This window comes from Vombatus ursinus, unplaced genomic scaffold (assembly GCF_900497805.2).
Source record: "Vombatus ursinus unplaced genomic scaffold, bare-nosed wombat genome assembly UNPS02000749.1, whole genome shotgun sequence".
Taxonomy (NCBI): Eukaryota; Metazoa; Chordata; class Mammalia; order Diprotodontia; family Vombatidae; genus Vombatus; species Vombatus ursinus.
In genome coordinates this window covers 21,322,876-21,340,731 of record NW_020940527.1, presented here as the reverse complement: position 1 = coordinate 21,340,731, position 17,856 = coordinate 21,322,876, and the positions used below count along the sequence as shown (strand labels likewise).

Below are 17,856 nucleotides of genomic sequence, written 5' to 3'. Positions count from 1 at the left end.
TAAGGTCAGAATTCTAGCTGGCCATCATTTGGGACCACGCTAAGAAATGAATTTATTCTCTCCTAATTCATTCTCTGTTCAACTCCTATACATTCCTGTTCAGATTTATGTGGCCATTACTTTTAGCCCAAAGGGTAAATTATTTAGGGCCCTCTCATCAGCAAATTGTTTACTCATGTGACTCTTTAGGGGGGACTTGAGAGCTTCTTGATACATGTGATAAAGCAGGAGAATAGAAGTTCACCCCAGCTATACTGATCAATTGATCATTCCAAGTTCATTTCACATTAAAACCATAGCCCCGATATCCTGAATATCAAAGATCTTTCACATCCTTGCTGAAGGACAAAGGCTCTTTACTTCTCTAGAAACCTCATCTTTCTCTAAATTCTCTCCCCTACGACCCCACCCACTAGACTCCAGCTTTTGTCTCAGTCCTTTGGATGACTGAATATTCAAGCCCACTCCCACTTTATCAGAACCAACCTCAAGAAGGAAGTCCAAAGGATGTGATTGTTTTTGTGTTGGAGTACAGAGCAAGATCTCCATGAGAAGGAGCTTCAGGAAATCAGAGACTTGTTTTCTGGCAGGGTGAGCTGTAGAAAGACTTGTGGTGGACTCCACACTTTTTTGTTCCTCAGCAGCAGTCAAAAGGACATTGTCATTCCATGAGTAGTTGCTCATTCTCTACTCAGGAAAAAAAATCAATTTGACAACATTTATTAAATGTTCTAGTTACTTGGGACATAAATACATAAACAGAAGGGTCCCACTTCAAGGAATGCATGTTCTGTTAGGGAACACGTACAAGGATAAATGTGCAAAGTACATACAAAGTTATGGCAAGTTATTACAACAACAAAAAAAAAAGAATTAACAACTGGGGAAATCAGGAAAGTTCTCAGGTAGGAGAGGACACCTGAACTTTGCTTTGAAGCAAAGTAGAGTTTCTACAGACCGAAGATACGCAACAAAGGCACATTCCAGCCATGACAAGGCCACCTATGCAAATTCAGGTGGCAGATTCAGTGTCATGTATGAGGAATAACCTTCAGGATAGTTTGACTAGAATGGAGAATGAATGGAAGAGGAGTTATATGAAATAAACCTGAGAAGGTAAGTGGGAGCCAGACTACATATCATAGGACCATATATTTAGAGCTGAAAGAAACTTTAGAGGCCATTGAGTTAAACTTCTCATTTTATAGATGAAGAAACTAAGGCCCCCAAATGATGAGACCAGCCCTGAATCTCACAAATAGTAGGTGGCAGAGCTAAGATTCAAACCCAGGTCCTGTTGTAGAAGGATTTAAATGCTAGGATGTAAATTTTATCTTTTATCCTAGAAAAAAGGGGAGCAAGGGAGCTACATGATCAGAGTTGGGGGTTAGAAATATCAAACTGGCAGTTGAATTAAGTTAAGAGCTTTTTAGTGGCAGGGCATTTGTTTTCCATCTCATTTCATGCTACAACAAAGGTACAGTCATATGGATAGGAAGAAGAACTAGAAACTGGATTTCCTGGGCTCTACCATGAGAGGTTCTAGTGTCTATCTACCATTAGCATTCTAGTGTACTAGAGTACAGAGACTCAGCACTATTAGCTGACATGACGTCAGCCTGGCATTAAAAGGTTTACAAGACATTTTCATAACACCTCGGTGGTCCTCAAACATTAGTGAGAGATAAATGTGGAAGGCACCTTTACCTCAACTTTACAGTGCCCTAAAGTGCTAAGAATAGCCAATTCACAAGCAGAATTAGTGCTATTAGTCAATTAGAGGGTCATTTCCTCACTCTCAGCTCCCTCTTCCACCACTGTACTGAAACCTCCTGCCAATGAGATCAGCCCTCAATGTCTCACTTTGCCCATTCATAAAATTAATTAATTTTTCTTAATTCATAAAATTAATTTGATGGCACCAGGGAGGTGGTGATTGGATTAATTACTGTTCCAGAGCCTGATTGAAAAGCTCACTATATAATTTCAAAGCAAATAATTAGATTCATTTGGTTAAGTATCAAAAATGCTTTGCTGAGATTGTGCACAATGGTGTCTGTCCCACATTCTATGAATAGAAGCCCATGTGAAACAAAAGAAGGGAAAATGGTAAATTCTCAGCCCCTAGTCTTTGTTCATTCTTTGATTCTTATCTTGAATTCTGCCACACCTCAGCCTAGGTTAAAGCCACATTTTCGGAATGATTTAAGCCACAATATGATCCTTTTTCTTTTCTCTGCTACTATTATCAATTTTTTCCTGCTGACCTCCAAGTCCATCCCTAACACTCCTTGGAATTCAGATCCTGGGCCTAGAAGAACTTATCTTGATCACAAATATACCTGTTTCTGACTCCATTTCTCTTCCCAAGCTAAGTCTTCTCTCTCTACAACTATGCCTCCATCATTACCCTTAACACAATCAAATCAGAAAAAAAAAGAGGGAGAAATGCATATGGAAAATTTTTGCACCATGCTTTTGTTAGAATAGAAAGACTACATACTCCCGGGAATAAGTTTTTATTTCCTGTAATTATTGCATTCTTCTTCTAAGACCTAGAAGTTCTTTAAGACTTGATCTATCATCATATGTCTCATTTCTACCATTCTGGAAGTTGACCCAATTATGGAACTACCCCAAGCTTCTCAAAGATAAGGTTCCATCCTTACCAAGAAAAGCATAATCCCAAAGTTTGGAAGTAATTTGCTTATTGTCTATGATTCCTTCCCTCAAAAGAAAAAAATAAATTTATTTGTCATTTTATTTTTTGCCCTTGAGGAATCACAGGGAAGCTTAGAGTTAAGAAAAAACCCAAACATGGTTGACTAATTCAACCTTTTAGCTCAAACAGTAATCTCCTCTACAATATCCATGTCAAATAACCATCCAACCTCTCCTGGAATGCTTATAGTAATAGGGGAACTTATAACTTTAATCAGACTATTCCTATTAACTTTTTGGAGACTTTTTGGAGACTTGTAATTATATACATATATATCCATGTGCATACATACATGTTACATGTCATGTATGGATATATTTTATTACACATTTTATGTGAAACATGTATGTGTGCATATATTTTATATATATAATATGTATATATAGATTTATAATTTCCCCTTGTGGTATACAGAAAATTGTCTTTTTATAAGTTCTATCCATTGGTCTTAGCTATAGAGCTACACAACTTAACCCTAATCCCTCTTCTACATGTCAGCCTATAATATATTTGCAAACAATCTTCTCCTCTATCACACCAATCTTTCCTTCTTTGAGTTAAACATACCCAGCTTCTCTAATTTTTTTCTCATAAGATATGGATTCCTGGTCCCTCATACTCTTGGTTATATTCCAATTTATCAAAGTCTGACTCCAAGGACTGAACACAGTACCCCAGATATGATTTGCCCAAGGTAGAATACAACAATACCAGCACTATGACTTCCTTTGTTCTAGATTCTGTATGATTAATTCACACTAGGACTAATATTCAAGACTAATAATCAACAATTAGCCTCTAAGCAACCATGTTACATTCTTGACTGGCTTATACTGACCTCATCAATTAAAATCTGTCTTTTTTTTTTTTTACATGAACTGCTGTCGAGCCATCCTTTGGCCAATGCTAATAGTTTATTTAAGAAAAAAACTTAAATAGAGAATTGGACAGACTTTAGATTTTTTCATCTTCTTAAAAACAACTCAAAGATCTAAAGATCTTTTGGGTCCTGATTCTATCATTTAATGAACATTATAATTCAATAAGCTTTTACCGAATACTTATGTGTTGAATACCTGGCATATCCACATAATGCAACAATGTGCTCAGTTGATGTAAACTCCCCATGTGAGAAAGCCGGCTTCTGGGAGAGTTATGATGGCATGTAACAGAAGCGACTTGGGGAGATATTAGAGCACATACAGACATTCTGTAACTGGTTCCGAATCTGCTAATCACTGGCTAATGACAACCCTTTTATTGGTTCCACACTTGGAACTGAGGATGTCTTCAAAAAGACATTAGTTGTCAGAATCTCAGCCATATTAGCTTTGGCTGCTTATTCTAGGGGGAATCTCTTTGACTCCTTCATTAACAGTGACTAGTGAAAGACAATATTGTAAAGAGAGAGACCTTGGGCCCTCTTAACCATAGCCAACATGTGGTCCCTTGAAATGGGCCTGCATCCTTGGCCACTGAGTTTGATCTTTTCCATTTTAGGTGAAGAGATTAGAGACTTTAACACTGTAAGTTTCAAAAGGAAAAGAAAGCAAGCTTTCTGGCATCCTAGTATTCAGGTATTGTAGTTAGTCAACATTAACGCCCCAAGGAGAAAGAATTGACCTTTGGGAGTGACCTCTGAGACCCAGTCTAAGAGTAACTGAGACAAGGACCCATTCATTCTCTGGAATTAGCTATTATGCCTCATCTGCTTCCCGATTCCATTTCTGTAAGCCCCTTCTTCCATTGGTGTGTTTTGCTCTGAACCTCCACTTTGGGGAAGAGCCCAGATTAGCTAGCCTTGATTATTTTGACTAATGACCAGGCCTCAGCTGCCTCCCAACTGTACTTCTGTGGTCCTTTTGTTCTACTGGTAAATTCTTTCCTAAATCTCCATTTTGGGAAAGACCCAGACCAGTCATCCCTCATTCTGTGGACTTATACACCATCTTCTTGAATGAGCATCTTTCACCCTTTCCATGATCTCTCCCCACTTTTTAGTTCTCCTTTTATGTGTTATCTTTCCTAATTAGAGTATAATCTTTTTGAGGGCAGAGATTGTCATTCTTTTGCTTGTATTTGTATCCCCACTGCTTAACAAAGTGCCTAGCATATAGGAAGTGCTTAATAAATGTTTCTTGACTGACTGAACTGGCAATGATGTTGCGTTTGGACCTGAACTTTGTGGGACCAATGCAAGTAGATGTTGAGTTGTTTGAGCCCACTCTATCACTCTACCCAGAGACCAGGGTGGCATATGTGAAAGCATGCTCCTGAGGCTCTGGGAGGAACTGTTATTTCTTTTGTTGTTGCTATTTCTTCAAAGTAAATATCCTTTTCTAAAAGTTAATTGATATTAAATGATTAAATGCAACTGAGGCCATAGTCCCTGGCACCTAAGAGTGGCAAAAATCAAACCTGGGTAGTGACTCAAACTAATGGCAATAGAGAAGAAACACCCCAGAATCCAGGGAGGTAACCCTGGAACCCTGAGGGGCAGATATTGCAGGCATAGATCTGGGAGAATGAGCTAGATCATACTTGCTATACATTGAATACTTGCTACTATGCAAGACATTAAGAAAGGCATAAATAGAAGGAAAAATTGAAAATAAAGAACCAGACATGATCCCCATACTATAGGAGGTAGCTAGTGATTAGAGGATAGATAAGATACATACTGAAACATATAGAGTGATGATATACAGACCAGGCATTAAGAACTCTCAAGGCTTAGATTCTTATAATCTAGCCACTGCTTACTCATGTTTACTCCTTAAGAGTCTGCCCAATATGATGGATGTTCTCATAAACCTTATCTTTGGCTGAAAGAAGGCTGGGGTCAAATTCTTTCAGGCAGGACCCGTGTGTTGTGATTTTGGAGTTCCAGGACCCTTGAACCCCTAAACTGCATCAGCTGTATCCACTCTACCCCCCAGTTGCCCTCTGTCACATAGTAAGCACTTAATAGATGCTTATTATCTGCCTGTCTGCCTTTCTTTGTTTCAGGGTTAGACTTGGTGTCAATAAAAGAACTTTGTAATTTCCCAAAAGCAATCCAGCCTGCCTCCTCCTATTTAATTCCAGGCCCAACTAATTGTCTATTGTAGTTTCTGTTCAAGACTTATATACTTATGGATAAATTCTATAGCCTGTCCAAGAGGACAGAATTGTTCATACTACTCTTAGAAATATTTTCCATTCATATGTTTTTTTCATTTGTGAATGGTTAAACCAAACTCTTTCCAAGGGCTACGGAAGTTCTGCAGTGTTCTGGGGCTTGAAGCAATTAGCATAATGTCACCTAAAAACAAGATAATTTGAATGATCCCATCATCTATAGAGCAAACCCTTTGACTTGAATTCTGCATTGGACCTACTCACAGTAACAAACACAGTAGGGGAGCATATGTGTCCTCTACATTAGGCTTTGACTTTTACTAATGACCACAGTATCATGTAACAAGGATATCTTTTTTGTTATATCTTTCAAATATAACTCTGACATTTACATGGCATTGCTTGTTGGAGGAGCACTTTAAAGTTGGTATTTTGCTCTACAGAACTTTGTTTTTTATAGTTAAACAATAAGTATCATGGGCTTTTGTATTCTCTACATCTTTCAGTCAGCTCTCCGATGGAGAAGATATGATCTACATTATGATATTATTTGCAAAAGCCTCCCTAAAAAAAATAAATAAAAGAACTCTCAAGAGGAAGGGGCTGCTTATGCGGCTTTAGGAAAGTCATTCAGTGTTGCTCACCTTTGGAATTTCTGGAGGGAAGAGAATCACAGCCAAAGCTTGGAGAAAGTCAGAGGACTGCCATACAGAGTCATCAGAATAGTTGTGGTATACTAGACAAAGGAACTGCATCACGTTGCCAGGGTAGGTCACTTTCCAATTATCTTCTTCTGAACCTGTGATGGGCTATAAACACAATTTATGAGGGACACACCTCTGGCTAAGTTGACTCAGCTACTGCACAAGAAAGCAGGAGAATTTGACTGTAGACTTGTCTTCATGTACCTCTGATTCTGGAAAAGACATCTAACTCAAATATACCCAACAGAGCGTATACCTGAGCTAAATAAGAGACTAGTTTAGAGACCAGTTGACCAAATAGCAGGTTTTAACAGTGACATTATAAGTAATATTTTCCCCATAATTTTCTCAAGTGGTAAAAATGAGGATTCTCTAGTTTTTACTTCAAATGGATCATTTATTGCCTGATAGCTTGGTGCTTTTTTTTTTAAATTAAGCTTCCATGAGTTCATGAAGATAAAAATTTGTCAGGAAAATATATGAACTATTTGAGACTGGACAGAAACAGATCCTGTTTTCCAGTCAATGCTAAGGCACGAAGATGTGAACTGGAGTGTTAGGAGTGAGGAAAAGAAAGTCATCTTGGCTGAATCAGTGTAGAAGGGCCAATAAGGCTGGAAAGGTAGGTTGGAGCCAGATTTTATAGGGCTTTAAGAGTTAAACAGAGGACTTTGTAATTCATTCTAGAGACAATTAAAAGCCATTAAAGCTGGCATAGTTGGGGAGCCAGATGATCAGATCTATGTTGAAGCAAAATTACTTGGGCAATAATGCATAGGATGAACTGAAGTGGTGAGAGACATGAGGCAGGGAGATCAATTAGTGAGCTAGGCAAGAGGTGATGAGGACTTGAACTAAAAGTAATTTCTGTTTGAGTGGACAGAAGGGGTCAAAAGATAAGTAAGAGGAATAGCCTGCTTATAATAGACTTGGAACTACCGTATTTTGAATTTGAGGTCCTGATGAGAGCAAGTACTCACCAGGTTAATTATGGCTTTGATCATCTCTAATAGCAGCAGGGCACCTTCCGTGCATAAACCAGACTTAAGGACACTCGCTCCATTGTGGTTCTGTAATAACCATTGTAACATGGCATCAAGGCTTGTCTAAAATAGAAAAGAGAAAATATAAGCATATTTTAATTTATATATGCATAATTCATAAACATGTAATATATATAATTTATGAGCATCAGCGTTATGTAGTAGATAGAGATGGCTTTGAAGCCAGGAAAACTTAAGTTCAAGCCCCATCTTTGACCAATACTGGCTGTGTGACCCTGTACAAAAAACCTAACTTTTCAGTCCTCTAAGCAACTCTCTAAGACTACAACTCTGCCAGACTATTCTCTGGCAGAGAATATGCCAGCTTGCATTGTTAGAGCAAGTTTCGTCATCTAGAAATTCCCTATGCCAAGTTGGAACAGAAAGAGATACACAATAGAACAAAACACTCGTCTAATGTATTCTTACCACTGGATATTAGGATTAAGACACTTATGTATTTTACAATTTGAAAAACAGATGAAATTGAAGAGTAGAGGCAGAACTTTCTGGTCTTAGGATGGGTAATTTGTTGTTGTTGTTATTTTTATGGCTTGGAGAAGAGCCCTAACTAGTAGTTTAAACACATACGAGCAGGAATAGTCCAACAGAAACCTGGGAAAGCTATCTATACTGCTGTCAATCAACAAGTATTTGGCTTGTCACTTAACCTCTGTTTGCTTCAGTTCCCTCAATAGTAAAATGGGAAACAATAATAGAATCTATTTCCCACGGTTTTTGTGAGGATCAAATTAGATAATATTTGTAAAAACACTTAGCATGTTCCCTTTTACATAGTAGGTGCTATATAAATGCTTATTCTCTTCCATTCTCTATTTCTTAGACATATGCTATGTGCTGAGCTCAGAGCTATGTGCTGGACATATGAATACAATGAATAAAATAATCCTTGCTCATAAGGAAGGAGTAGGGGCACTCTCCCCATTGTGGTTCTGTAACAACCATTGTAACGTGGCATCTCTTCTCAATGGTACTTTCCCTGAAAGTTTTGGTCTCTTTTTCTGACCCCAATTTTCCCTGAGAGGGTCCCCAGCTTCTCATGAGCCCTAAACTTACTCATCTCCTCTATTTGTATATATTTTCCATTTGTTTGACTGTAGTGTATATTTAAATTGCTCATAGAAGTTGTTAAAGCTTGTGTAAAGTAGTGAGCTGACTGAGTTAATCCTCATTTGGAGGAAGAGCAAGTTGCATAGCTATCTTTGAACCAAATTGCTTTCAAAGAAAGACCTGTGAAAGTGTGAATTGTTCAGTTCACTCTCACCAAGACACCTTCCTACATTAAGATCCAAAGCTAACAGATGCTAGGCTCATGGGACTCCAGTAATCTGTTCATGGGATGGGAATTAGCAACAGCTTTGGTGGTGAATTTCAGCTGAGGATATACATACATAAAGGACTGTTTCACTATCAAGTGTTTCAGAATTTTCAGAGGATGAGGGAAAGAAAAGAAAGCATGGAACCAAATCTACTAGCCACCAATCGGTCTTCAGTTGCAATACTCTAGAAGCCATGGACAGCCAAACACAGGAAGCTTTTGTCTAAAATCTCTTTGGATGGCAGGAACAAGCATTTTGAAATAATATGATTTTTAAAATACATAGTTAAATGGCTAAGGGATATCCTACCAAAATATTGATGCAATTGCTTTTCCATCATTTATTTGTGAGTTTTGTCCTTCTCTTTTCCCTTTGGCATCACAAAGTAAAAATAACCTGTACCTCCCCACCACTGGAAGCACTTCAAAGGACTCACCTTGGACTCTACAGTCACTTCACTCAGTGGAGTCTGTAGGAAGAAGCTAGATACAAGGACGTAAACTTCGGGAATGTGAATATGGTGGCTAAGAAATGTAGGTAATATTTGAAAACCAGAGATCAGGCAGGAACCATAATCAGGCACTGGAGACTGATTTTTTAAATTATCTAAATGTCAAGGGAGGAAAAAAAATATGTGATGAAAATGTTTTTTGATCAATATCAATTAGTACAATCACAACCATTGTCAATAATATGTTTGTCTCAAAAATATTTGTTCCATCAGTCATGTGCCTAATAATATGAGAGACAAAAATGATTATATACTCAGGAACCCTATGTTTCTTCAATGACTGATTTTGGTGGTAATGCACTTACAAATGTTACATGATTCCATTCACTTCAAATCAATATTTATTAGGTACCTACCATGTGTCAGGCACTGGGCTAGGTGCTGGAGAGACAAAGACAAAGACAAAATAGCTTCTGCCATCAAGCAGCAATCAAATCATCCTCATAGGGAATATAAGTTAAAAGTCACTCCTTGTCTGCTATGTGTAAGTTAACATAGAGAATTTTCAAAGTGGCCGGTTGAAATCAATAGGATATGCAAGAAAGAAAATGTGCTAATAACAGCTAAAATTTATATAACACTTTAAGATTTGGGCAGCTAGATGGTACAATGGATAAAGTGCCAGGCCCAGAGTCAGGAAAACTCATCTTCTGTAGTTCAAATATGGCCTCAGACACTCACTAGCTGGGTGACCCTGGGCAAGTCACTTAACTCTGTCTCAGTTTCTTCATCTGTAAAATGAGCTGGAGAAAGAAATGGCAACCCACTCCAGTCTCTTTGACAAGAAAATCCCAAATAGGGTCCTGAAGAGTCAGACATGACTGAAAATGAATCAACAGCAACAAATTAAGATTTGCAAAACACTTTACATACATTATTTTATTTAAAGCTTTACAATGACCAAATTAGGTGCTATAGTTATGCTTGTCCTCATTTTACAGATGGAGAAACTGAGGCTGAGTAACTTGAGTTACTGAGTAAGTTCAGTAACTTGCCCATGGTCATATCGTCATATATCTATCAAGTGTTGGAGGTAAGATTGAACCTAGATCTTTCTGATTCCAAGCCCAACACAGTACTACATATCATGCTGCTTCTTAAACATTAAAATTATGTGTGTGTATATATATATATATATATATATATGTATATGCACATACATAAATACATATAATATGTCTTTAAAATCTTTTGTTTCAGACTTACCCATCAAAATATCCACTTCTAGAATGCTATTTTCCACCCAGGATCCTCCTGACAATCCATCTTTAAATCTGGTCCGTAGAGTTGGGTTATACAAAAAGTGCAATAGCAATTTAATTCCTAATACCACTGTACTTGGGTGTAGATGATCTTGGATGAATAACAGAAACCAATCAGGTCCCAGGCTCAGAAACATTTCTTCCTGTGACCTGTGGAAAGATGCATTTATGCAAAAATGATTATTTTTGTATGTATTCCTCATGGTATGCTGGTTGGAAAGCTAGCCTCAGGACTGGGAAAACCTGGGTTCCAGTTTCATCTTTGAGATCTACTAGCTGTGTGACCTTAGGCAAGTCAATTGCCCTCTCAGCACTCTAGGCAAACCTGTCTAAAAGGATGTTATAGAGAAGATGTTGACCTATACTGATTAAGGGGATTTGTTCATCTAGAAGTTCCCTAATTCAACAAAATCAAAGGTGTAGTCCCTATTTCATATATATATATATATATATATATATATATATATATATATATATATCATTTTAATTGTATTAATATAAATGCAGTGTACAAAATTGCTTGTGTAAATCTGGAATCTGGACTCCTATATTTGGATCTGTCAAAAAATTGCTATTTGGTATTGGAATTATTTAATCTCTCAACAATAGGCAAAAAAAGCCATCAGTTTATATCAGACCTAAGATCATCTAAGATTATGAATCCTTCCAACATTTTGCTTGGAGAAAAAATATTTTAAAAGCTTATATCTCAAAAAAAAATTTAAAAAAAACACAATAAAAAGCTCCCAAAGTAGTAGGAAAAGAATTCCAGTTAAACTGATAGTTAAGTTCTTAAACAGAATATCAGATTTGAAGCCTGTTGCTACCTATTGTTAACAAAAGGGTTGGAAGTATAATAGAAATAAATTATAGTTTAAATTGTATACCATAATTAACAAGAGTGAAAATAGTTAAACATGTCTATATTTATGTTTAAATAGTATTTAAAGCAAACAAGTAACAAAATCATTATTTTTTGATACTGGCAGAAACTCCCTGGCAATAGCTCATTACTTATGAAGGGAGGGTATAGATAAGTGAAGGCAAGACACAAAGGGAAATTCTCTGTTTGGCTAGCCATCTTGCTCCCTTCATCCCTCCAAACCTTTCACCATGATACACTTAAGTCATGAGACCAAAAGATATTTCACATTCCCTGTCTTTGTGTCTCCCTATCCTCCTCAGTTCTCTGTTTTAGCTTTATGGGTGGGATCTTTCCAAGGAATAGATTTTAAGTCATCCAAAGGACATAAATATTTAACCTTATATTACAAATAAATTAAGAATTTGCTCCAAAGAACATCATGCAATAACAACTTACTAAAAAGCAGAAGTGGCAGTTGTGATATTAGATTAAGTTGCATTCAAGGCAAAAAAATATAAAAAGAAACAAATAAAGTTATATAATGGTAGTCAGAACAATAGATAATTGATATGTAATTTTAAGTGGATATACCAATACATTTGACATATAAGTTCATAAGAGAAAAGTTTTTCATAATATAATAACAAATATATAAAACAGTGGTATTAGGGACCTTCAATATAAGTTAATCAGAATATGACAAAACTGTACTACCACTCTTTTTTTATCTTTAGAGACTCTTTGAACATGGTTAGCACTGTGAACTTTATGTTATTTTAGCACAGATATTGGAAATTCCTTAATGGAGATTTTACTCTACACTATAATTTAAAAAAATAAACAGCAGTTTGTTATACTCCACCCTTGTCATTAAATTGTATGACTACAAAACGTGGCCTTTTGCAGAGAATTTGTCATTACCTTCCCTTTCCATAATTTCACCAGGGATATTCTTAATATGTACATAGATCATTTATGTAAAGATGTTATAGAGATAAGAAATTATGAGTATGATATGGTAATTATCCTCGTTTTCTGGGTTATCTTATTCTATAATGATACTGTGATTTTTTCTATTTTTTAGAGTCATCCCCTGATTGAGAAATTTTAATAACAATCTCAGAATACTTATGTTTTGCCTCCAAGCTAAAATGTTCTCTCTTTGTATTTGGTCAGCTTCACTACTTTTCCCAGCTTAATTTTCTTGAGTGTCATTTACACTTCCTCATACCATTTCAGGTGTTGAGATATTAGAGTCAAAATATGATGGTTCCACTGTCATCCATTATGAGACCAGATTGCTAAAGAAATGCTGGCAAATCTGTCTCATTTCTCATTATTTTTTTGGCTTCCTGTTTTCATCTATAAAGGGTCTCTGACTTAGTTGTAACTCATACCAAGATTTCCACATACTCATTTCGCCCTCCATTGCTTTTCACCTGTTTTATGAGGCAATCCTTCATGCAACCTTCTATTATTCCCTTCTATGATATTTTTTGCAAATGCACTTGGAACCTAAATTGATGTTGCCCTTGTCTACAAGCTCTCAACTTGGCAACCACATCAAATGTATGGTGCCAGAATCAGTTTCTGGACTCAGTTAGCCTCCTTATTGTGGTAATTGCTTTCCAGTGGCTAAACATCTCTATGAAATGGTGATAATTAAAAACAAATATTGTGTCTGTTATGTGCCAGGTATTGTGCCAATGCAAGGAATACAAAAAAAAAGACAAAACACAGTCCCAGCCCTCAACAACTGTAGAAATGATAATTGCGGATAAATAGGCCAAGTCAATATAATAAAAATAACAATTCCACCTAAATTAATTCATTTATTCAGTGCCATGCCAATCAACCTACCAAAATATTGTATAGAACCTGAAAAAAAATCATAACAAAATTCATCTGGGAGAGCAAAAAGCCAAATACATCAAGGGAATCAATGAAAAAATGTGAAGAAAGATGGTATAGCATTATCAGATCTCAAACTATTTTAGAAAGTGGTAATCACCAAAACAATCTGGTACTAGATAAGAAAAAGAGTGGTAGTTCAGTGGAATAGAATATGTATACAATACACAGTAGTAAATGACAATAGTAATCTAGTGTTTGATAGACCCAAAGATCTAATCTACTGAGTTAAGAACTCAACATTTGACAAAAATTGCTGGGAAAACTAGAAAGTAGTTTGGCAGAAACTAGGTGTAGATCAACATCTCACACCGTACTCCATGGAAAGGCCAAAATGCAATAGAATCTAGACATAAAAGGTGATATCATAAGCAAATTAGGGAGCATAGAAAAATTTACCTTTCAGATCTATGAATAAGGGAAGAATTTATAGCCAAACAAGAGATAGACAACATTATGAAATGCAAAATGGATAATTTTGATTACATGAAATTAAAAAGAATGAGAAACCTGTTGCAAATCCCTCCCACCAGTTGCCTGTTTTCCTTCTAATTTTGGCTGCATTAGTTTTATTTGTGCAAAAGCTTTTTAATTTCATGTAATCAAAAGTATCTATTTTCCTTCCCATGATCTCTATCTTTTATTTGGTCATAAACTCATCCCTTATCCGTAGATCTGACAGATACATTTTTCCATGACCAAAAGGGCAATAAAACTGCACATACCCTTTGACCTAGCAATAGCACTACTAGGTCTGTATCCGAAAGAGATGAAAGAAAAAGTACAAAAAATAGTTATAAAGGATCTTTTCTTAGTGGCAAAGAATTAGACATTGAGGGTATCCCCTCAATTGGGTAATGGCTGAACAAGTTATGATATATGATTATGATGAAATACTATTATGCTATAAGAAATGATGAGTAGGATGTTTTCAGGAAAACCTGGGAAGACATATAAGCTTACACAATGTTGAGCAGAACCAGGAGAACATTGTATACAGTGAGAGCAATATTGTAAGGATGATTAACTGTGAATGACTTAGCTATTTTGAGTAATTCAATGATTCAAGTCAATTCTGAAGAACTTATGATGAAAAATGTTATCTACCTCCAGAGAAAGAAGAAATTAAATCTAAATGCAAATTAGAGCAAGATTTTTTTTTAAATTTTTATTGTTTGTTTGGGTTTTTTTTTGCAACAAGGCTAATATGGAAATACATTTTGCATGGTTTCACATGTATAACTGATGTATTTCTTGTACTCACAATGGGCAGGGGAGAAGTGGGAGGAAGATAATTCAGAACCCAAAATTTTAAAAAGTGAATGTTAAAAATAAATAAATAATAAAAATGTTTAAGAGCAGTTTTAAATAAAAAAGATGGTATGTATTGAATTGAACAGTACCATTAAATTAAGGTTTATTTAAAAAAATACCCATCACACTTACATCCTAGTGCATTTAGTGAGTAAGTATATCATGCACATTAAGGACTTTGCAAAGCTTATGGCTCTACATAGCTGTCAGTTGTGCTCACCTTACAAATGAGGAAATTCAGGCTTAAAGAATTTATATAACATATCTGAGAAAATGCAGTAAAAAGAGTGTCTGGCAACAAGCTCTTCCTTTAGGCAATGAGGCAGAGGCAGTAAAGGTGGTTTCAAGTGCCACGTTAGCTACTACTGCCTACATAATATATGGAAAGAATCATGACCTCTCTGTACCTCAGTTTCCTCATCTACAAAATCATGAAGTTAAACTAAATGATGCATAAGGTCTTTTCCATCTCTAAATTCTATGATTCTCAGTAGCAGCTCATGATTTGAACCCAGTGAGCTTTGACCCTGAGTTCTGCACCCCTTCCATTCCTTAAGTTCTCAAACTTTTTGGTCTCAAGATCCATTTACACTTTCAAAATTATTGGGAATTGCCTTTCTCCAATAGCTTTTGTTTATGTGGATTAGTTCTATTGATATTTTACCATACTAAAAATTAAAATATCTTAGTATCATTATGAAAATAGTTTTGACCTCACAGAACCTCTGAAAGGCTCTTAGGGAACCCCAGGTGTCCTTGGACCACATTTGGAGAACTACTGACCTATATCATAATCACAGAAGTAAGAGAGAACACAAACCTTGTATGAAGTCAAAAGCAAGGGATTTAGCTCACTGGAATAACGGAGTTACTGACTTCAGCGAAGGGAAAAGCATACAAAGTTATAGGTTCTGGTTACAAAGACATCAGGGATAAAAGTTGAACTGAGGAAAACTTCATGAATAAAAATACCTATGCATTGACAGATTAAACATCTCCTTGCAAGAGGGGGCAGCTAGGGGGCACAGTGGATATAACATCATCCCTGGAGTCAGGAAGACCTCAGCCCAAATCAGGCTTCAGACACCACAAAAAGAGCTGCTATAAATATTTTTGTACATATGGGTCCTTTTCCCATTTGTATGATCTCTTTGGGATACAGCCCTAGAAGTGCTATTGCTGGGTCAAAGGATATGCACATTTTTATAGCCATTTGGGCATATCAACAAGCATTCTTAAGTGCCTGCTGTATGCCAGTCATTGTGCTAAGTGCTGGTTACACAAAGAAACCAACAAACAAGGGTGTCAAGGTGCTCAACAACTATGAGATCATGTAGTGTAGTGGATAGGGAACTGATCTCAGAGGCAAGGAAGCCTGGGGCTTCTCCCCTCTTACACATCCTGTCTATATCACCCTGGCCAAGTCATATAATCTCTTGGTGTCCCAGGCAACTTTCAAAGACTCTATGTTGCTTATCAGGAAGCAATCTAGACAGGTAAAAGTAATTTTACAGCAGATGTTCCCCTACACAGCTGAAATCACAGATGAAATAAAAAGGAATAACAACTAAGTAGAATCTAAAAAAAAAAAAAGAAGATAAAAGAGTTTATTACAATTACACCGAATTTTCTTCCTCCTCAATTTTCAGAATATCTTAGGGCAAAGTCTGGACTAGCCTGTTGGGAAACTGTAATTTTCCTACTGACAGTGCTAGAAATATGTAGCAGAAATGCCAATCTTTTCATTAAGGAAAATGTCTTTTTACTGCTCTATGTATGAATTAGCCACATGCTGGATTACCCTGCTCACTGTTACTTACTCTGAGGACAGATGAAATTTGTTGGAACAGATTACATCCAGCAGCATCTCAAGTAACTGGTTTCTGAGCCAGATCATCCTGCCAGATGTTTGGCTTCCGGCTACAAATATGGAAAAGAGAAGAAACCAAAGTAAGACATTAGAATGCAGACTTCAATAAACAACTCAGAAAGAGAGACAGGTGGAGATAAGAGGGTCTTATCCATGAGTTTCAGAAAGTACTCCTGCATTCCCTTTCAGGACATATATCTGAAGCTGTCAGAAAGAAAACTATTATGGCAAGCCAATTTGGAGAGGATTATTTAAAGTCTTCCATAATCTAGCTCTTACCTACTTTTCCAGTCTTATTTCCTGTTACTTACCTTCATGCCCTCTTCATTCCCATCAAACTGACCATTTGGCTATTGCCTGAATATTTTCTTTCCATCTCTCCCCACCACTCCTTCCCATGGAGGGGTGGTATCTCTGATCTGGAATTAACTCTTTCCTCTTCTCTCCTTAAAAAAAATCCATGGTTTCATTCAAAGCCCACCCTTGGTTGCATCTCCTACTAGTAGCCTTTCCTGATTCCTTCCAGTTCTTAGTACTCTGACACTCTTGAAAATACTTTCCATATAATTTACCTTTAATTATACATATACATATTGTACTCCTCCCTTCCAGTAGAGGGTAAGCTCCTTGAGGGCAAACATTGCTCTTTTTTTGTTTTTATTTCTCTATCTAAAATGCCTGGCACATAATAGGTACTTAATAAAATATTTGTGGAATTAAATTGAATCTTCAAACACAGTATGAGAAAAAATATTTTGTTATTAAGTTAGCAACCAGCTTAACTATGTATTCAGGATAGGACAAAATAAAAAGAATTGTAGTTAAACTATAACAGAAGTAAAATAAGTTATATATTAGGATGAACTTTCTGACAAAAAAAGCATTTAAGAGATGTTAAATATTTGTCTTGTGGAAAAACACTCATTTGATTCTTGCAAGTGGAAATGGAGGACCTATCCAAGTTCAAATCTCAGCTCTGCTATATGGAGTGGTGTGTGTATTTGTATGTGCCATGTGTGTATGTTTGTGTGTGTGTGTGAGAGAGAGATAGAGGGAGGAAGAGAGAGAGAGAGAGAAGAGGGAGGGGGAGGGAGGAAGGAAGGAAAGAAGGAAAGAAAGAAAGAAAGAAAGAAAGAAAGAAAGAAAGAAAGAAAGAAAGAAAGAAAGAAAGAAAGAAAGAAAGAAAGAAAGAAA

The 17,856-nt window shown here is 36.4% G+C and overlaps 1 protein-coding gene across 3 annotated transcripts in view; it reads right to left on the bottom strand.

The window, feature by feature from the left end:
• Positions 1 to 17,856, bottom strand: part of WDFY4 (WDFY family member 4) — a 365,261-nt gene that overhangs the window by 231,398 nt on the left and 116,007 nt on the right. For all 3 annotated transcript variants that reach the window (XM_027859244.1, XM_027859252.1, XM_027859263.1), the window contains exons 27-32: positions 16,613 to 16,712; positions 10,647 to 10,852; positions 9,366 to 9,535; positions 7,527 to 7,652; positions 6,487 to 6,651; positions 487 to 687 (exon numbers count right to left, since the gene is read on the bottom strand). In XM_027859244.1, the coding sequence (XP_027715045.1) occupies positions 487 to 687; positions 6,487 to 6,651; positions 7,527 to 7,652; positions 9,366 to 9,535; positions 10,647 to 10,852; positions 16,613 to 16,712 (968 nt within the window). The remainder of the gene's footprint in view (positions 1 to 486; positions 688 to 6,486; positions 6,652 to 7,526; positions 7,653 to 9,365; positions 9,536 to 10,646; positions 10,853 to 16,612; positions 16,713 to 17,856) is intronic.